At 39.2% G+C, this 22,236-nt stretch overlaps 1 protein-coding gene across 27 annotated transcripts in view; it reads left to right on the forward strand.

Annotated features, from left to right (window-relative positions):
• The window catches only part of FMNL2 (formin like 2), a 294,810-nt gene that overhangs the window by 214,768 nt on the left and 57,806 nt on the right, over positions 1-22,236 (forward strand). For all 27 annotated transcript variants that reach the window (XR_011528358.1, XR_011528359.1, XR_011528360.1 and 24 more), the window contains 3 exons: positions 15,267-15,375; positions 19,116-19,192; positions 20,850-20,943. Coding sequence is in view for 22 of the 27 variants with exons in the window: in XM_070579787.1 (XP_070435888.1) it covers positions 15,267-15,375; positions 19,116-19,192; positions 20,850-20,943 (280 nt within the window). In the remaining 5 variants the exon portion in view is untranslated. The remainder of the gene's footprint in view (positions 1-15,266; positions 15,376-19,115; positions 19,193-20,849; positions 20,944-22,236) is intronic.

Genomic DNA, 22,236 nt, shown 5'->3' on the forward strand with positions numbered 1-22,236 from the left:
ATCATAAATTTGTCGGCTTGGCCAGCGGTTCAAATGTTGATATTGATGTAGTAGGAACCTGGATTGTACTGTCTTGTAAGCTGAGAGCCTCGTGTGCCTTCAGTTAAGACAGCTTTCTGTTAAAGTTGCTGCAGATCTGAACAAAGTTGTCCCATTCACAACAACATGGATAGACCTTGAGAGTATTATGTTGAGTGAAATAAGCCAGACAGAGAAATACGAACTTGGTATGACTCCACTCATAGGTGGTAGTTAACATATGGACAAAGAGAACTGATCGGTGGTTGCCAGGGGAATGGGGGGTGGGGGGAGGGCACTAGGGGTGAAGTGGTGTACCTACAACATGACTAATAATGATGTACAACTGTAATTTCACAAGGATGTTAACTTTTATAACCTTAATAAAATAAATAAATAAAAAGTTGCTGCAGATCTAGCTAAATTAGATGATCTATATATGCATATATGTGCACACTAGATTTTTGAAGACAAAAGTTACATTAATTCAGGTGCAAGAGGAAGCAATTTTTGATTTTTAAGAACGTCATGGTTAATGCCATTAGATTTAAATAAGCAGTGACATAGACTGTAAATAAATGTTCTGAGTTTTTAAAGAAAGGGATGGCGCGCTCAGAGCCTGGAGGAAGAGGTCAGATTTAGACTGGGAATTTGGGTGATGGCCAAGGTGATCCTCAGGGTGAGGAAAGGCTGCTCCAGGTGGAGGTGAAGTGAAAGAGCTTAAGATGGGCAAAATCTTGCCTCAAAGATCAGGCATGTTGGGGAAAGAGGGAAGAACCTGTCCTTTCCAGGACAGAAGCTTTGTGTTGGGGGTGGAGGGCTGTCTGATGGAGAGCTTGGTCATAGACATACAAAGCTGGAAAGGCCTTGGAGGTCACCCCCATTGACCCTTCCCGCTGTGGTAAAGAACCAAGACCTACGTTTTCTTAAGGTATTAATGCCTATTTGTATTTTTTCCTAAGATGCCCTAGAACGAATTTCCTGTTTTTCCTGAGATTATTATCTTAATGGAATGGCACTTCATTAATAGTCATCATCTGACTATTTACCTCCTACATACTTAATGGATTTACATGAAGAGATGAAGATTTCAAATTTAGATCTTTGTTTATACATTTCAACACAGTAATCTCATTCCTGGCAATGTTTTTCTTGGGAGTAATTTTGTAAAGTATTTAAAAATGGGGACAAAGATATAGATAGCATTGGCATAATTTTTATTGGGGAAAGAAACTTTTATTGAGTGTCCACTGTGTGCCAGGTACTGTTCTAAGGGCCTTCTGTGACTTCCTGCTCACGATGGCTCTATGAGGTAGCTGTTATTACCATCCCTATGAGGAAACTGAAGCTTCTAGTGGTTAAGCAACTTGTCTGGAACCAAACACAGTATGGAGGTAGGATTTGAAGTCAGGTTGCCCGACCTCACCTTCTGCACTGTGTTATCCTGCTTGTTTATTCTCAGGATGATTTTTTTCCCCCAGTAAATGTACTGTTTTAACATCAGGGTGTCCGCATGTCGTTATGTAAGTTGTACCCTGAAGGACAGTCTTTTGCTAATTCTTCCCAGAAGATATGCCTTTTTCTGCTTCACAGCAAGGTCCCAAATGCACTAGTGGAGACCCTGATTGATATGCTGGAATATTTTGTAGCCATTAGAAAATAAGGTTATAGAGAAATATGAAAAAGTATTTTCTAAACAAATGACAAGAGTAAGACAAAAAGTTCTGTATTTATGCAATTTTATTTTCACCTATTTGTAAATGGGAAGCCATTGAAGGGAAAGTTTATTGAATGAAAATAGTGGCTATTTTTGCCAAAGGAGAGATTGACTGTTTTCTTCTTAAATTTTTGTTTTTTTTGATGTTTTATAATTGACATAAAATGCATCTAATATATACCCATGAATCAAGTAGAGTGAGGCCACATAATAAAGAACCTTGAGATTTTGGAGTCTGGCTTTTATCTGTTAGGCAGTGGAATGGGAAACCACTTTATGAGGCAGTCCATCTTTTCAGGTGTGTAGGGTCTGGTGAATGCACTGGATGTTGATTAGAGGAAAAGATGGCCGAGGCAACTGATGCTTGAACTTACGTATGAGGTACCTGAAATTTAGAACATAGAGCAAAGACCAAATACAGGGACATCCCAAAATTGACATGGTGGTCAAAGTGGTAAAAAAAAAGGAAAGTTTTGTGTATGATTGATTAAGAAATAGAACCATTAGTAGAAAAAGAAAAGTTGGAATCTGGAAGGGATCGCCAATGTCCTTTAGTTCAACTCTGTTTTTTTGATGAGGCACCTGAGGCGCAGCTCTAAACCTTCTCCAAGGAGTTACCGAGTTCCTGCAAACCTATTTCCCTGTGTGGGCTAGTGACTCACATGGGTTATTGGCCTTTATTGCAATAAATACTTCTGTTTATAGCACGTTTCCTGATCTCTGTGTAACAGTGATCCTGTTTAAAGATGCAGGAACACCAACTCTACCAATTTGCGTATAAAGTAACAGATTTCTAGAAGAGTTGAGCTCTTTCAACCTCTTAGAAGTTCTTTTATTTCAACAGTAGCATTTTACCTTCAGTTTAGTTGTTGGGGGAAAAAATCACCTAACCTCTTAAACCGTTATATCACATAAAAAAGCTCTTGAATTCTGTAGGTAGAAGCTAAAGTGTTTCTTATCTTGATTTACGACAATGAGGTTGAACTCAGTTTTGTTCAGAATGCAATTTCTGAAATTATGATTATTCTCTTTTTTCTTTGCTCTTCTCCACCCAAATTATACAAAATCAACTCAGACCTTTTATAGTCTTCATTATTGAGAGCTGTCATCTGTATTTTATTCTACAAATATTCCTTCTCCTTAACTCCATTTATTCTAACTTATCCCTATGAAGGACCTTGGACACTGATCTAGTTCCATAGATGCCAGCTTAAAGGGGGAACAAACTACAAAGAAAAAGATGTGAAAACTTATTCTCAAGGCTTGAGTTCTCTCTGTTCACCTGATGAGATGGCCAGATGCTGATTAAAATTTTCATAACACTTAATTTAGGAGAGAAAATACTGTAAAGGAGTGAAAGACAAAAGAATAATGAGGAGATAATCATTATAGGAAACACCTGAGTTTTATTTCGGAGGCAGGATTAATGTTGAAGACACTCCTTAACCTGCAGATCTGAGGTTGCACAAAAGGCACTATCTGTAAAATAGAGACTTTCTAAATTTTCAGACTTTACAAAAATAATCTGTAACTACAGACTTTTAGTTTTACTTTTCAGCACATTTGTAAGCAAAAACAACTGTAAGTGTTGGGTGGTTGTGTTTCAGGTTTTTGTATTTCTTTAAGTTGTAAAAAGAGAAAAATGTGCTTGGGTTAAGAATGTACATTCCAATTTTCAGTTTGGAGCTTATTTAATGGCGCTGCTAGTGAAAATGGAGACAGCTTTGATGCTAGCTTGTGGGTCCCCCATTCTGGCAGATTTGTCAAGCTTTTCCCACTGTGAGATTGACTTCACTTGTTCCACCTCTTTATTGTGTCTTTTCTCCAGTGGAAAACAGACTGAGAGAGACTATGTGGAAATGGGAAAACAAGTTTCCTGGCCAATGTGTTGTTGGGACTCTGTCTCCCAGATTCCCAGATTAGTGCAGATGATAGGGTCTAGGACCTGCCTGACATGTTGTGAGATGAAGTTTACAATTCCTGTAAATCACCTGGCATCATAGTGTGTAGTCCAGAAATGCTACCGTGTAGGATTGAGGAAGACACTGAAGATAGCTCAGCACATTCCTACAGCTGTGGTCTAGTACCTTCATCAGCAAGATTTATTACATACTTAGTATGTGAAAGTGCTTTGCCAAGTGCTGAGGATACAGAAACATACGTTAAATAATACACTTGTATTTGATTCATGATTGATAAAGGACTTTCTCATACTTGATGTCATGATACCTTCATGAAATCTTTGGGAGATATTCAAGGATTTTTAGCCCCGTTTTACAGATGAGCAAGCTTGAGGCTCAGAGAAGTTATCTGTAGCTGGTAAGTGACAGCCAGGATTTATAATCAGTCTTCTGACTTCTTTCCACTAGGTCACAGTGTCTTTACGACTTGATTGAGAAAAAAATGTGTATACATTTGTGTGTGCTTTTGTACATGCACACTAAAATGTTAAGTGTCATATGAATATAGTCAAAACTAATGAGATGGTACTTTAGAGGCTGAAACCTCAGGAAGATTCATGAGGCTTGGTCTGGATCTGGAGCAACAATGAGTAAGGCTTGGAGGAGTGGCTGGGAAGGGGGAGAAGTTGGGAGAGTAGTCGGAGCAGCGGTCAGTGGTAAGACTACATAGTTTGTTTAGGAAACAGTGAATAGATGAGTCTGACTGGAAGTAGTTTAGAGCCAGTTTATGCAATATTTTGAAGGCCAGGCTATGGAATTGTCATTTTAGCTCATTAACAATGGTTTGTGAAAAAAGCGGGTAGTTTTGGATGAACATAGAAATATTTCTATTTAAAGGTCACAGGAGTTAGATAGTTTCCTTGGACATTTTTCACATAGTGATATATCATGATTAATTAGCCACTCAAGAGCAAGTGCCTTTGACAAAGGGAATGTAATGAAAAATCAGAAAATTCAGACTAATGGCTCTCCATTCATGTGATTGATTGGCAGCCTGTTTATTCCCTTATTCCATTCAAAAAGCATGTACTGAGACCTTTTGATTTACAAGTTCTGTTCTAGCTGTCATCTGGTCCTATACTGGGAAATAATAGATCAACAGAAAATTTCAATAACTAATAAAAACTGTTCATTAGGAGTTTTGTGTCTCTCTCTTTCCCTCTCGCCCTTTACCCCTATTTTGAACTATCTGGATTCAACCATTTCAGCTCTGTTTCTTTTGGCTGTAGAGACAGAAAAGTGCTTGGCTCGTTTTTTTAGCATCATATATTTTATGAGTTTAATTGATAGAAAAAATATGCCCAAGTGACGTCATGTCTGAAGGGTAAGAGAGAGGAAACCTAAAACCCCAAATCTTGGTAAAGTTCTGTTAGCCCAGACCTTGGAACCATAAAAGGCTAGTACAGTTCAGCCAAATTCTGTAACATATCCAAGTTGGCATTGCATTCCAGTTGGGTTGAAGCCTTACATTAGCTTAGCTTCCAAGGCAATTCTAATTATGATTCTTTATAGGTGGATATTAGTTTGATATCTGAATAGTTAGACTGTTAGAAAGTACTTTTTGTAAGAGAGAAAAATACACCTTTACTTTTTCCTGTTGCTGTTAGGACCCAGATGTTGCAAATCTCACAAATAGTGGCATGGAAGCCCCACAGAAGATTTTCGAAAAACCTTTTTTCCCAGACTGTGGGAAAGCCTGGTTAGGTCAGTTCAGGAAACATTCCTTCAAGGTTCTGAAGTAATATATTGTCTGGGGATAATATAAGCTCAGAGGGAGAGGCAGACGTGTACATAACCCACATACAAGAACATGCCAATGTCTAGAAATAAATATATGTTGTTATGACAATAGATGGTTGATCAGACTTATTTCAAGGCATCGCTGGGTGAACAGTGGCTTCCATTTTGGTGTTTCCTAAATGCTTGGTGCTTTGCAGATTTAGATCTTTGAGCGAATCCCGTATTTGACCGTATCTAGCTTCTGCTCAGGAGTGGTGCTCTTTCTCCTGTACTCCCCGAATTATAGACATACTGCTTATCATTCATTCTTATGTTTATCACCTATTGTTATTTTTTTTTAACGTACTGCTTTTACTTATTTATTTTCTTTGGTAAGAAGACAGCATGAGATCTCTCTGAAACAAAGGTTTAAGTGTACGTTACAGTGTTTTTTTTTTTTTTTTTTTTAATGTTATGATAGATTACAACCTTGTGAGATTTCAGTTGTACATTTTTGTTAGTCATGTTGTGGGTACACCACTTCCCCCTCCGTACCCTCCCCCCACCCCCCCTTTTCCCTGGTAACCACCGATCAGATCTCCTTCTCAATATACTAAATTCCACCTATGAGTGGAGTCATATAGAGTTCGTCTTTCTCTGACTGACTTATTTCGCTTAACATAATGCCCTCGAGGTCCATCCACGTTGTTGTGAATGGGCCAATTTCGTCTTTTTTTATGGCTGAGTAGTATTCCATTGTGTATATATACCACATCTTCTTTATCCAATCATCAGTTTCTGGGCATGTAGGCTGGTTCCACGTCTTGGCTATTGTAAATAATGCTGCGATGAACATAGGGGTGCAACGGACTCTTGAGATTTCTGATTACAGTGTTGTTGTCTGCAGGCGTGATGGTGTGCAGCAGATTGACTGATGAGCTGTTCCTCGTTTTGCCCTTCCCTCAGCCCCAGCAGCCACCATTCTGCTCTCTGCTTCTATGAGTTTGACTGTTTTTAGTTACCTCATAGAAATGGGCTCATCCAGCATTTGTTCTTCTGTGACTAGCTTATTTCACTAAGGATAACATCCTCAGGGTCATCCATGTTGTTGCATATTGCAGGATTTTCCTCCTTGTTTAATAAGGCTGAATAATATTCCATTGCGTGTGTTTACCACATTTTCTTTTTTGTAACTTTTTATTTTGATATCACTTAAAACTAAAAAAATTGCAAGAATAGTACAGTGATCTCCCTTATGCACTTTACACAGTTCAGTGATTGTTAACAGTTTGCTCCCTTTACTCCACCTTTTGCACACTTGTTGTGTAAAGACTTTTTTTTCCCCTGTAAGCACTTTTTTAACCATTTGAGAGTAGGTTACAGAATCATGCCCCTTCACACCTAATTATTTTAGTATAGATTTCCTAAGAACAAGGACATACTCTTACTTAACCATGGTACAATTCTCAAAATCAGAATATTTTAATATTGACACAGTTTTTTAGGTTAGCATATTTAGTTTCATCAATTATTGTTTGTCTTTCATAACATGTTTTCAAACTCTGTCCAGGATCCAATGCAATGATGATTTATTTTGCTTTGTAGTTGTGTCTGTGGTGTCCTTTAACTTTGAACAGTTCTTCACCCTTTCTTTGTCTTTCATGACTTAATATTTTGTGTGCGCGTGAATATGTAGTATTTTGTTTTTTTCTTGAGGTGTAATTGTCATATAATATTGTGTAAGTTTAAATTGTACAACGTGTTTGTTTTTTATTATGTTTTTTAAAATGATTTTTTCCAGTTTTGTTTTTCCCCCTTTGGAAGATTTGCCCTGAGCTAACATCTGTGGCTGATCTTCCTCTATTTTGTATGTAGCTTGCTGCCACAGCATAGCTAATGAGTGGTGTAGGTCCATGGCTGGGAACCGAACCTGTGAACCCAGCCACCCAAGTGAAGTGCACTGAACTCAACCACTAGGCCACCAGGCCAGCCCCACACAACGTGTTCATTTGATACATTTATATATTGCAGTATGATTAACACCAAAGCATTAGCTGACTCTCCTATCGTCACATAATTATTATTTCTTAACTGCATTTTCTTCATCCATCTGTTGATGGACATTTAGGTTGTCTTGGCTATTGTGAATAATGCTGCAGTGAACGTGGGAATGCAGATGACTCTTTGAGATCTTGATTTCAATTCTTTTGGATGAATACCCCAAAGCCAGTTTGCTGGTTCATATGGTAGTACTATTTTTAGTTTTTTGAGGAACTCCAGACTCTTTTCCAAAGTGGCTGTATGACTTATATTACCACCAACAGTGTAGAAGGGTTTCAGTTTTTCCACATCCTTGCTAACTGATCTCTTGTTTCTTCCATAATGGCCATCCCCACAGGTGTGAGGTGATAAATCATTGTGGATTTCGATTGGCATTTCCCTGATGATCAGTGACGTTGGCCATTGGTATGTCATCTTTGGAGAAATGTCTGTTGAAGTCCTTTGCCCATTCTTTAATCAGGTCATTTGTTTTTGTTGTTTTTTGTTTTGCTCTTGAGTAGGCGGAGTTCTTATCTATTTTGGATATTAACCTCTACTTTCTCCCAATCTGTAGATTACCTTTTTACTCTGTTTCCTTTCCGTGCAGAAGCTTTTTACTTTGGTGTAGTCTAACTTGTCTATTATATTCCTAAACATGAGGAACTAGTTCAGAATTACTGTAGCTTCCTTTTCTAACTCCTTACAGTGAGTGGTGGGTTAAGGACAGCAAAACGTGACTAACTGGAACTGTTACGAGCATTGTATATAATTCGGATACTAACATGTACCTGGCCAGAGGAATTCCCGTGTATCCAGTCTGTCATGAAGCAGATCCGAGAGAGCTACCTCCCCACGTTTCCTTTGCTGACCTTGCCACTCTTTTGCCTTCTGGAGTCAGAAATGCAGGGTTCACTTGCCTTGTCATTTATTAGAAGAAATCAGCTGGTTGGAGCTCACTAATCAATTAGCCATTCTGAGCGGCTTTGAAAACAGAAATTCCTTCCCTCCCCACAGCACCTGCTGCCTGTGCTGTGCAGGTGGAGCTGCTTGCTTGTTGGCAGATTCATTGCCTCACGTGACGTAGGTGATGCAGTTGTCGCCATAGTACTAAACAGGGAATGTGTTGTATAGGTTTCTGGAAAGATATATGAAAAAGTTAGTTTTTTATGCCTATTACTCATACTAGCGTTGACTTATTACTTCTTCACTTATTATTTCATATACGTATAATGACTGTGCATAAAATTAACACCAGAGGTTAGAGTCATTTCTGTTTGGTTTCGATCTCAAGTCGATTTTGTAATTTCTTTCTTTCCATGTTCACAGAACTTTGTGAATTCTAATTGGCCGCTCTTCCAGGATAGTCTCTCATCTTTGAACCCTAGGGTAACAGTTTTATTTCAGTGCTTGACAAGATAGCAGGCAGTTCTCGCACTTGACAGAGAAGAGGGCCTGAGGAATTTGGTGGTGTTAGTTTCTCTGCAAAGTTTTTGTCAGAATTGTCTCTTAAAAAACAGGATTTCCAGAAAACTCGTGAGACCTCAAAATAAAGCCCTAAATATCCCTTCCCCATTATTTTTTCTACAAACGGCAAGAGTGCCCCAAATTAGACTCAGGGCTGTTTTTGACCTCTGGGAACCCCCCTTTTGTGTCCAGGCATCCAGAGCCCCAAAGCTCTGCTTGCCCATTTGAAGAAAGAAGGGTTCTCGGGAGGCGGGTAGGTAGTCCTCCCCAGTGGCCCAGGCATTGGGTCACCTCTCCCTCTTAAATATTTCATTCCCTTGGTTTTCCCTTTTGGAATCTGAGGGAGTTCCCTCTGATCCTCACATCTCAGGCAAAATGTGCAGAGTTACAAGAGACCTACTTGTTTCAGGACCTCATTAGACCTGTTCCTGTCACCTTGAAGGAATCCTTACACTTATTCAGAATGAATATGTTAGGCAGACAGTAATCGGCAAATATCTGTTATAGGATGTGAGTGAAAATATTGGAGTCTGGAGCTCTGTAAATGCTCTCATCCATCAAGGCAATGAGGAGACTGGCAAAATACGCCAGAATCGGCTTTTTCAGAACTGTAGAAATTAAAGTCTTGCAGTAACCTGGGAACATCTCTTCAGGACAAACAACTGAATCTCAGTAAGAACAGCTTAGCTTTGTGGCATTTTAGCTTGCGCTATTCCCCTCCCTCCCTCTCCAGTTCCGCAGAAGCCTTGAAAACCGTGCACCGGGCACACCATTAGCCTGGCAGCCACTGGAGGAGGCAGAATGGAATTGGTCTTTGCAAGCCCCTCCCCCTCCTCGTGCTTCTCCCCCTCCTAGATTAAGCTATGATGGCGCATGAGATTTGAGAACTACTAGTGAAGAAACCAGTTTTAAGACTCAGTTAAGAGAGTCTGCACCATCAGCTGTTGGCAATATCTGCAGTCACTCAAGACGTATTCCATGGATAGGACAAAGCTCGTCTGCCTTAATGTCCAGAGGAGACCCTGGAGTAAGTGGCGCTGCCTCTCATGGGGGCCTTTTCAATATACCACAGTGAACTGGAGGGATAGTCTCCAATCTGGCTCTGCTCCAATGGTCTCTATTTTATATGAAGTTTCGTAGTAGCCTCAGGAAGAAAATATTATAGTACTTGGTTTCACTTTATGTAATTCTGTAACAGAACACATGCTCAGTTTACCACAGAAGCACTCGTACCTCCTACTGAGTCACCGGCTTAATCCCTGTAAAGCTCAGGTCTTTGTGGAAGGTGTATTCAAATAGGTAGACTGGGATGATCAATGCTTGTGAAAGGTGGAGATAGCTTAGCCTCAGGGGCTGTGGCATAGAGCCGGGTATGGGGGGCCTTATCTACTCTTGCAAAGATAGTGTATCGAATCGTATTTATTTGTGTTAACGTGAGGATGCAGCAGCACCTTGTAATGCAATATTTGGCTGTTATGACTAGTTGCATTTGAGCTGTTTGAAGTTTTAATTGGCGACTGATTATTGCTGTGACTTTCCACCCCTGCCTGAGTCAGTGTGACTTGTACACTTTATAGAGTTTGGTGACACTCATCAGTTACCCTCATCCTTTTTCTGTGGGAACTGTTAATCATTGTATTCAGGCTTATCGACATCCAGGTGGACATTTGCAGCACCAGGGAATAAGATTTCAAAGCTTAGTTTTCTTGATGATACTTAGTTCTTTGGTTACATGTGTTATGGTAGAGTTTGGCCTCATCACAGAAACTTGAAACTGCTTTATAAGGGAGATTAGGACCAGCTTTCTTCCTAAGAGCCTTCTAGAAAGCCTTCATTAGGGTGATTAAGTGGGAAAAGCATTATGATCATATTATCTAGTTAGCCTTCTGTCTTCAGGTGGATAGAAACCTAGACCATCTACAAGAGTTCATTTTTTCATGCAAGTTTTTTCCCTTATTTGGAAAGTAATACACTTCCATTGTAGAAAATTTAGAATATAGATAAAAATAATGAAGGGAAGTATCTTGTAATTCCACCATTCAAAGAACCTTAAGATGAGTATGTTTTAAATCTGCATTGGTATTTCACGTTTATGTTCATTGTCATGTCACATTTATGATACTCTTGTCACAATTTGTCCATTCTTTTTATGTTTACTTCTTGAGTTAGAGCCCCATTTGAAAACAACTTTCATATGCCTAAAGACAGTTACAAGAGTAGGTCCATTTTAACTCAGTCAAATCTGGCTTGATTGAGGAAGAAGGTTGGCTATACCTATATGGGGATTTTAAGTATGATGCTTTGCAAAAACAAGTGTTCTCCTTTGAGAAAGTGTGACTGTTATCACTCCACCATATTGTGCTTTGCAGGTGTGTGTACTGATATTGAGTTCATTTTATACATTATAACACGCATGTGATGGAAGGGCTGGGGCTGGAGTGGACAGAGAACATCTTAATTCAGGGACTACAGTATGTACTTATCTATTGCTTCCTAAACTAGATGGTAAGCCCTCAAGGGCAGAAGCAGCATCTTTATCTTTCATTTTCTCTTAGCACTTAGTAGAGTTTAGCATAAACAGTAGGTGCTTAATAAAACTAATGTTGGGGCTTCATCATTTGGTTTGATTTCCTCTGGCTGGTGGAAGGCACCAGAGGTCACTTCTTCTGGATTGCTCACCTTGTCCAGGTGTCCTTGTTCTGGTAAAGTACATCCAGTCCATGTTAGTCCTAATTCTCTCGATATTTTAGAGTCAACTTGGGGGATCTATTAAAACCAGCTCCTCGGGTGTTTTTTTGTATAGTATCAACACTGGTGCATGAGAGCTTAACTTATCCAAAAAGTTAAAAGGTAGTAAGTTACTCAGGTAATAATTAAAGCAAATAAAGCAAATATCTAATTAGGTAAATTGTCAAATTCCACAAAATGTGCATGCTGAAGAGTAGATTAATGTAAATGCTAACTCATGGTACAGTCCCTAAAATCTAGCCTTGGAGATTTAAGGTGATCCTAAATTAAGTCTTTTGCAAATACCTTGTAAGTGTGATATTTATCAGGGCACATTTACTTAATGGGAGAAAATTCTTTTAGAGTGAGAATTCTGAAATATAGAGCAAAATTTCCTATTAAAAAAAATACTCACTTTCCTGGGAAGTGATATAGGATAAAGATTTCAAAAGAAATCTTTGCCAAGTGGATTCGTTGCTGTGTTCTGCAGAAGATGCCCAGATGCTGCTGCTCAGCCTTAATCCTTCATGGTGAAATAATTTTGGGGGGAGTGGGAGAAATGACACCTATATAGGACTGAAGCAGAAAATGCTGTCAGGATGACAGCGTATAAACGTTTGACAGGGAACTCACCAGCACATATGGCTGTAGGCGGTAGCTTTTTCACACGATAACCTGACAGATTGTCGATGAGTCAGATGGAGAAACAACTTGTAGAAAGTGACTGTCCTGAATCCCAGTGGGGAGACTTGGGGTCTTGACTGGTCTCATCTCTTACTTCTGCTTGCTCTGTAGATGTAACTTCTTTGGGCTTCTGTTTTCTCATCTGTATCAGAAAGGTTGGCATAATTGATATCACAGATCTCCTTCAGCTGTCAATGCTCTGTTTTTTTGTTATTGGTTGTGGTGGTGTTTTTTTATTTATTGTAATGCCATGATTTTTAAACACAAGTTCAAATGTTGCCTTCAATTCCCACTCTATTTTTGTAGAAACCAAAAATTGGAGAAAAATAAATTTTGAATACCGTACACTTTAGAGAACAGATTATTAGCTCTATTGTTTTTGTGCATAGAATATCATTATTAAATAAAATACATTGTTTTTATTTATTGACATATAGTGTATTTTCTAAACTCTGTTAAGTATTGATCAATATGCTCGTGCTGTTTCATATTAAATACATTTTAAATGTTGATCCAGAATATGTATTTGAGATTGACCACCGACTACAACAAATAGTGCCTTTTGTGTTAATATTTAGTAAGTAGGGTATTATTTTAATTAATTTTTGCTGGTTTCTGGAAATAATGCAAGTAATGACCAAGACATTTTGGCTTCTTAGAAAGAGTCTTATTTTAATATAGCTGAAAAACTGGATTAAAAAATAAAAGAACCTACTATGTTACTTTACACCTCTTTGGTAATACCCTTAAATGTTGTGAGTTTCGTCTACTTGCTGGAGTCATTAAAATTTGTTTGGAAGTGATGCAGAGACATGCGACTGTGGAGAATGATTTATCCCATCTTCCTTATAGTTTGCTGTAGTCAGTGTATCTCCTGCACGTAAATCTAGTTCAGCAAAGGGCAATTGATGCCCTTGAAATCACCTTTTCTTTTTTCTTTAACTTAATCTTAGATGACTTTGTTTTACACTAGTAGCCGTTGCTTTAGATTCAATATGACTCTCTCATTGACTATTATATACCTAACAAATGATTCCACTAAAGAAATGCAAAACTGAGGTTAAAATGAATTCAGAAATGTAGAGGAAGGGAAAGAACTTCAGATGTAGACTAAGAAGGTCACGTATCCTTGGGTCCAACTTGGGTCTGTGTGGTGGTCGTTTAAAGATGCGCCAATCTCTGTGAGACATCCATCAAGTGAGTTAGCAGTCGTTCTCAGGCTGAGGTAATGGCAATGACACAGATTGTAATTTGGAGTTTAGATGTTGAATTGGGCTTACTAACACCATAATCTGAGTTTGTATCTTTAACTTTGTTTTTGCATTCCAAATTGAATTGGGCCAACTTCCATTGTTGAAATTTTATTTCCTCATGAGAACAAAGCCAGAAGTCCTCAAATAAAGCATCCTTTATAACTAGCATGAGCAAACCGAATTTTACACACTCAGGTGTATTGGGGCAAGTGACTTATTGAAGTGCTTTTCAGAAATTTATTTGACTCATTAGTAGGCTTATGTGAAAGACTCATCTTCTATTTGATAGTTTTTGAATAGAAAAAGAAATTTAAAAGTACTGCTCAGGCGCTGGCCCCATGGCTGAGTGGTTGAATTCTTGAACTCCACTTCACTGGCCAAGGGTTTCACCCATTCGGATCCTGGGCGCGGACATGGCACTGCTCATCAGGCCACCTTGAGGCAGTGTCCCGCATACCACAACTAGAAGGACCCACAATTAGAAAATATACAACTGTGTACTGGGGAGCTTTGGGGAGAAAAAGTGGGGGGAAAAAAAGATTGGCAATAGTTGTTAGCTCAGGTGCCAATCTTAAAAATAAAATAAAAGTACTGCTCAGCTGAACAGTTTCAGACAAACCTGTGAATTCAGTTTTCAACTCTTAGCCTGCACCTGTGGGACTTTTGAAAGCACTTAATATTAATCATACCTTTCTTTAAATTTTTTAATTACTTCAATTCAAGAAGGAAGGTCAGCCTAGAGGTTATCTTGTGCTGTATTTGTCATTGGCTCTCTCTGTAGAAAAGTAGTTGACATCTTTTGAAATTTGCTTTTATTTTAGGCTTAGAGTTGCAGGGCGAGCTTACCTGTGTTTCCATTCTGAGGCAATAATTTAAAGTTCATTTTGAAGCCCTCGGTGTCATCGTCTTTTCCACTTGCACTGTGTTACATCGTCACTTCTTTACTACTTGCAGGCTCTGATAAATCTCTAGCCAGGAGAACTAAGGCTTAGCAATGTAGGGCCTCTAGAATGAATCCTAACATTGAAACATCTTAACCCTGTGAAATAGTAGCATGTTTCCCACTAAGTTGCAGCTACCCTACCAGGCTTTAGGTGAGGGATCAGGCTGTGGGGACATTTGCTTAGCTAAGGTTTTGCATACCATTAAGATCCACCATCACAGGCTGATATCAAAGTTGTTAATATATGGCCTTGCCTGGACTTAAATTCTGAAGCAAGGACTCTGGAGAGCAGTAAATGAGAAGGTGCAGTTAAAATAAAATTGGGTCAGATGGTTGGAGGTCTACATACAAGCTAAGTGTCACCTCTTCGCTTGTTTGCAAATACAGTCTGCGTGCGTATTGCCTCAGATCTGTGCACACTCAGCATGGCCTACTGATTAGGAGCCTGGGGTTATTGATGAGTCTCATGTACAGTCCGATTTGTTACATGCTGTGAGTGGGGTTGAGTTTCAGTGTCCATGGCTATCTGGCCTGACAAGATGATGGCCAGTACAGAGAATCACGTAGCCCTCTCAGTCTGTGGAAATAACTTTGTGGTGATGGGTTTGTTGATGGTGTATTTGACCTGCAATCCTCATTTAGGTGCAGCTAAAGGTAGAGAACAATGTCCATTTTTTAATTGTGTGTGCCTGTGCTAAGAAAATTTGTATTTTTATAGAAGTTTCCCTTTTTATTTGTAGATATAATACTTTGCCAAGCAGAAGAACTCTGAAAAATTCAAGATTAGTGAGTAAGAAAGATGACGTACATGTCTGTATCATGTGTTTACGCGCCATCATGAATTATCAGGTATGTGTTTCTGATCGTTTAAAAAATCTGAATTCTTGGGCCAGCCCAGTGGCACAGCGGTTAAGTGCGCATGTTCTGCTTTAGCGGCCCCGGGGTTCGCCAGTTCGGATCCTGGGTGCGGACATGGCACCACTTGGCAAGCCATGCTGTGGTAGGCGTCCCGCATATAAAGTAGAGGAAGATGGGCACAGATTTTAGCTCAGCGCCAGTCTTCCTTAGCAAAAAGAGGAGGATTGGCAGTGGATGTTAGCTCAGAACTAATCTTCCTCCAAAAAAAAAAAGAAAAAAATCTGAATTCGTCAGACTTAGATCTCGTTCTCTTTGGTTTCTTTGTATTATTATTGTATTATTTCTATTTGAATTAAATATCAGGATTTAATGAGGTTCTATTGAAAAAAGATCTGATTCATTCTAATACTCAAGATTTAGTCCATTGCCCTCATATTTTAATTAGCATTTATAATTTATAATGTATTTAAAAGAAAGGCATTCTCCTCCTACATGGATAAACCTGTCTAGCTTACTTGGTAGGTATTTGTGACCATTAAACACAAGAGTAAGCTGCTGGTTGTGGGCAGTAATGGAACAACTTTAGAACTCTAGGAATGAATAGACTCACACACTGGGTAGGTCAGTGGTTCTCAAAGGTTTATACGATGAATAGGAAGAAATTATAATTACTGTCTGTTGGACCCAGTGGTTCCTGATCTGTAAAAGAAGCACCTGGAGGATGCTTGTTAAACATACAGAGTCCTCCTTCAGGTGATTGTGCTGCAGGTTCTCCTCACTCTGAGAAACGCTGGGAGAGACAGTGCAGTGTCGGGGTTGAATTAATCCTAACCACAAAGTGGAAGTTAGAGCCTGGAGTATCTAGGGTGAACTGACAGGGTCAAAAGAATAGTTAGAAAAGCAAACCAGGGGTTAGAATTAGAAAAACATAATTCAAATATAAAAATAGGATTTGATTTCCATTGATATGGAAGTGACAGATGAATACAAGTAGAAATGGACAATAAATACATAGGTAGACAGTTGGTATTAGAGTTCAAACCCAACATAAGGGTGCTGAATTGAATTTCAGAAGGAAACATGCATTTATTCTTTCAGTTGATTAATATTTTTTGAACATTGCCGGACAGACCCTGTTCTAGACACAAAGACATTAAATAAATAAGTGCCCCATGGAAGTTACTGTCTAATGAGGGGAGACAGATGATAAATAAATTGGTAAACAAGATAGCATTCCAGATAATGATGATGATATAATGAAATGAAAGCTAACACTTACATAATGCTAGCTAATGCATAGTACTTCCTATAGGTCTAGTGCTTTTAAACATATTAATTAATTTAAGCCTCACAACAGTCCTGTGAGATTGGCAATATTACCCTCTGCATTTTACTGATGAGGGAACTGAGACATGGAGAAGTTAAGTAATTTGTCCAGGATCATATGGCTTGTAAGTGGTGGAGTCACATTTGAACCCAGAAAGACTGGCTCCAGAGAACTATGACTAAGTACTGTAGAAAAAATGACCAGGAAATAGGAGTAGGAAGTACTGAAAATATGGGTTCAGTTTTAAATAGGCCAGCCAGGAAAGTGTCACTGCGGAGATAACATCTAGTAACAACTTCAATGTGAGAGAACAAGGTAAGGGATATTAGGGAAAGAAGATTCTAGGCAGAGAGCAGGGTAAGTGCAAAGACCCTGAGGCAGGAATAAGTCTGGTGTGCTCAAGGGCAGGTTGGTTGGATCAGAATGAGAAAGAAGGAGAAGAGTAGAAGATGAAATCTGAAGTTGACTAGGGGTCCAGATTGTGTAGAGCTTTATAAGCCCATGAAAGGACATTGGCTTTACTATGAGTAGAAAGTTATTTAAGGATTCTGAGGAAAAATGTGACATGATCACTCTGGCTTCTGTGTTTAGGATTGACTTTGGGGAACAAAGACAATAGGTGGTAGAACATTTAGGAGGCTGTTGCGTTAATTTTAGGTAAGTGTTAGTAGTGTCTTAGACCAGGATTATAGAGTAGAGATGATGAGAGGGGGCCAGATTCTGGTTTTATTTTGATGGTATAGGCAATAGCATTAGATATGTGACAAGGAATAGAGGGTGGCTCCAAGGTGTCTTGGGCACCTGTAAGATGGAGTTGCCATCTACTGAAATGGGGAAGGCTGCAGGATCAGCAGATTGGGGAAATATGATGAAAGGTTCTGTTTGGGGATGTTAACTTTGAGATGCCCATAGACAGCCACATAGAGATCTTAAGTAGGTGGTTGGACATGCTAGTCTGGAGGTCAAGGCAGAGGTCTGGGCTGGAGACACAAATTAGGGAGTTAATAGATGGTATATTAAGCTATGGGAGTGAAGGAGATCAACAGGGGTAGACAGAAAAGCAAAGAGGTGCCAAATAACCCTGGGGCACTCTGTCTAAATGTCAGAGAGATGAGGAAAACCTAGCTAGAGAGACTAAGAAATAGCCAGGAAGGTAGGAGCCAAGAACAGGAAATGTTTCGGCAAGGTAGTTCTCAGCTCAGTGACCAATGCTTACGTGACTAGTGTCATATAAGTTGAGGGGTGAGAGTTGGCCATTGGCTCTAGCAGAGTGCGGGTTGTTGGTGAGCTTGGCGCAAACAGTTTCGTTGGAGTGGTGGCGTGAAATGCCTGGTTGGAGTGGTTTCAAGAGACATTAGAAGAAGAATCGGGAGACCATGAGTGCTTTAGAGAAAAACCATGAGTGTTTCTCTAAAGGATAGCAGAGAGATGAGGCAGTAGCTGGACACAGGTTGTAGGATCGAGAGAGATTTCATTGTTGTTGTGTAAGTTAAGAGAATTTTCGTCATGTTTTTATGCTAATGGTAATGAGTCAGAGAGGGAGAAATAATGATGGGGGATGGGAGACTTGCTGGAGCATCTGATGTTCTTGAGTAGGTGAGAGGGAATGGGCTCAGGGACCCAAGTGGAAGGCTAGGCCTTGCATTGGAGTGTGAGAGAGTTCATCTTTAGGAAGAGGTGAGGAGCTAAGCCACAGATCTGTGTGGGTGGACTGATGTGATGGGAGCTTTTAGAAGTTTTTTTCTGATTACTTATATTTGCTCAGTGTAGTTGAAAAAGTTATGAACTGAGAGTGAGTTTGGAAGAGAATTAATAATTCCTCAACTCAGTAGAATCAAGAATGATTCTTGAGCCTGTTGTTGAACTTTGAACTTCGTTTTATAGAAGGATGAGCAACATGCCTCAGAACAAGGCAGGTTTTCCTAGGCTCTTGGTCCTGATAGCCATTGCCCAGAGACAGGAGTAGACACAGTGATCGTCAACCCTTGGCTGCACAGTGAAGTCAGCTTAAAAAAAATTCAGATCCCAGGGCCCCGTCTTTTGAGGTTCAGAATAAATTGACCAAGGGCGGGTCCTGGAGAGTCAGTGTTTTGTGTTTTACTCTTCCAGGTGATTTTAATGAGCAGCCAGGATTGAGAACCACTGGGCTGGAGGCTTTTTACCATTTTAATAAAGAGAAGCATGTTGTTCATTCATAAAGAATGTGAATATGGTCCCTTGATAATCATGATTCCTAAAATTTTTCATAGAAAAATATGTTCAGACACTCATGTGCTAGAGACATAAATGCATTTATGATGGTATAAATTACATGAGGTAGAAACTTCAGGTTTTTGTTTTTCAGTCAACAATGGCAAGCCCCGGGTTGATTGCTAATACTTTGTTTTTTCCACCTTCATTTCAGTATGGCTTCAACATGGTCATGTCTCATCCGCATGCTGTCAATGAGATTGCACTAAGCTTGAACAACAAGAATCCCAGGTAAGCTTGCTCTGTAATGTGCAAGTCTAAATCTGACTAGGGAAAGCAGAGAGCTAGTCAACTCTTAACCAAGTTAGAGTGGAAACTGTCAAGTGTGGCTCTTTGAATTAAGATTGCCAGTAGACTCCTTGGCTATGTAGACCAGCTAAGTTACGTTCTTACATGGGGCACAGCTGAGCAATGGGTGACAACTCTAGCCCTTCGCTGTTCTCTTCCAGCTTTCATTCTTTTCGAGGCCCTGTTCTCAGCATCCTTGCAAAATTACCAAAATTTGTTGGAGAGCCTGACAGGTTGTCAGAACTGGGGCTAGGAGAGTCTTGATACAGACTTAGCTACACCGCTTATTGCTGAAAGCTAACTAAAGCCGCTCTCCCTTGTCCGCACTTCACTTGCAACTGTTATATATGTAGCTTTTATTACCAAAGAAACGAACAAACAAAAAAATAACTGTGCATGCAGATTTCTTTCTATATTCACTTTCCTCTAAAGGCCAGTGCCATGTATTATTCACATCACAGGTTACCTCTGGCAGCCTGTCTTCCTCAGTTTATTTTAGTCACTGTAATGTGTTTTCCATTCTGGTGAGGCATTCTGCATTTCCCACATGTTATTCTCTTTCATCAGATACCTTTGTGTAGACTGTGTATCTGCAAACTGTTAATTCAACTAAAAAATCTGATTATAAGTTAGATCCTTTCTGATTTGGAATGCAATGCAAGCCTTAAAGTCCTGTTTAACTGTTGAATATTATTATTTCAAACTTTTCCTGATTGAAGCTTCTGTGACTTTTTGATTGCTTCTTTTTCCCTGCTTTCTGCTCTGGGGAAGTCCTTATTCATTTTTCTTAAGATAATCGACATTGTGGATTGTCAAAACAGTCTTTATTTAGAGGTTGGCAATAGCTTTTATTCCAGAAAAGAGATGAAATACTGAAGTGATCTTATTCTGAAGAAACAATGCTGTCTTTGACACTGTTTTTGAAAACTTAGCATGTATCTCCAAGATTCTTCTTCTAAGAATATTTCAGACGGAGTTTTATTTTCTTTTCTTGAGTCGGAGAAAATATTCTCGTATTAGCACAGCTGTGGTCCAGCTCCTTTCAGGTCTCCTGCATAGGAAGAAGAAATGATGGAGACTTGCATTATCATGGGAGATTTTAATGGCACTACCTGCAAATTCCTACATTTGCAATGTAGGACATTAATTTCAGTTGATTTTGAGCTTTTTTGGCAAATATTTTATCTCTGACTCTAAAACCAAAGAAAACATTTAACCAATGGGTTGTTTTCCTGAATATTGCCAAGTTTCCTATTTTCCTTAGCTCATCAATAAAACTTTTTCAACCATATTGTACTGTGTCACCTGATGATAGGACTAAAAGACTAATCTTCCCAGAATTTTCATTAGTGAGTAATTTGTAATTTGGGGAGTGGGAAACATGCCTTCCAAATTTGCTATCCTAGATAAAGCACATACCTAGAAGTTAGTAAAGGTTTAAAAATGTGCTTTACTGTAACTATGTCTCAGTACAAGTTTAAAGGACATACACGGACAAATATTTTGTTGTTATCATATCCATCTTAGAAGGAAAGAACAGCTGATTTGTTGTGTCACTTTCGTTGATCTGTGTTTTTCTTTTTTCTTCTTGTTTTGACAGAACAAAAGCTCTTGTTTTAGAACTGTTGGCAGCCGTTTGTCTTGTCAGAGGCGGGCATGAAATCATTTTATCAGCATTTGACAACTTTAAGGAGGTAGGATACTCCATAGTTTTAAAAGAATGCTCAAAGAAACATCTTTATTTGGACATCTTTAAATAGAAAGATTCACCTTTTGTGTGTGTGTGTGTGTTTTTTATTATTGAGATATAACTGACATATAATAGTTTCAGGTGTACAACATAATGATTCGATATTTGTATATATTGCAAAATGATCACCACAATAAGTCTAGTTAACATCTGTCACCATGATTTACCTTTTTATTTATTCTAGGGCCTAAGGGGTATAATGGTTAATTTTCTAAGACATCAGTAAGGGAGAAATAATGAACTTTGTCTAAATATCTTAAATGGGTGCATTAAGCTTTCTTTGGTGTCTCATTTCCAAGGAAAGTTAAAGACTATTTGCAGTGCTCATTTTCCTTTGGAGAATATGGACTAGCCAATTTGAAAACAGGTTTTGTTAAATGTATGTGGTTTTCATTGTGGTTGCTTTTTGAGCATCCACCATGTAAATTTTACAAACTCTTTCATCATATTTATTTTCCTCAAATCATATGTATTATCATTGCTTTGGTGGATGCTATGAAACACTTATCAAATAAATATATACACTGATTTCAGCAGTTTGTGGTCTTAATCAGGTGACCTGTCCCAGGCAAACAGTACACCAGTAGACATGCATGGTTGAAAGTGGAAACTAAATCACTACCACAGAAGAAGCAATTACACATAGATCATATTAACCCGAGGACTCCTGCCCAAGGTATCGAGACGTCACCACTGCCCTACCAGCCAGTTTCCCTTGGTGGAGTGCTCATTACATGGCCGGGGAGAGTGCCTGTTTGTTCCCTAGTATGTGCCTGACATCTGAGGCTACTTTGAGGTGGGAAATTACAAAGATAATTGAAGGCACTTGGAGCCCCAGGTTACAGAATGACCCTCAGCCCGATTGTGTCTTATCCTGGCAATCCCCTTGGATTCCAGATGCTGTTGGATTAAAATCCATATCTCAGAGGGCTTCCAGGCTCTCTCATACCTTTCTTGGGACCCTCTGGAGTAGAACCTAGCTAGTATTTGTTGAGGACCTACTATGTCAGGGGCTGTCCTAGGTACACACATGAAATCACTTGTTTCTCTAAGAACAACTGTGAGACGAGTATTAGTATCTCCATGTATAGAAGAATAAACTGAAATTCAAATACATTATTTGCCTGTGGTCACCTGGCTAGATAAGCGGCAGAGCCAGGATCAGGATTTGGTGCTTCTGATCCTGAACTTCCCTTTCAGGTGCCATTTGGGCTCAGTTGTGTGTGAATCTCCTGGA

Source organism: Equus przewalskii, chromosome 17 (genome assembly GCF_037783145.1).
Source record: "Equus przewalskii isolate Varuska chromosome 17, EquPr2, whole genome shotgun sequence".
In the NCBI taxonomy this organism is placed as follows: Eukaryota; Metazoa; Chordata; class Mammalia; order Perissodactyla; family Equidae; genus Equus; species Equus przewalskii.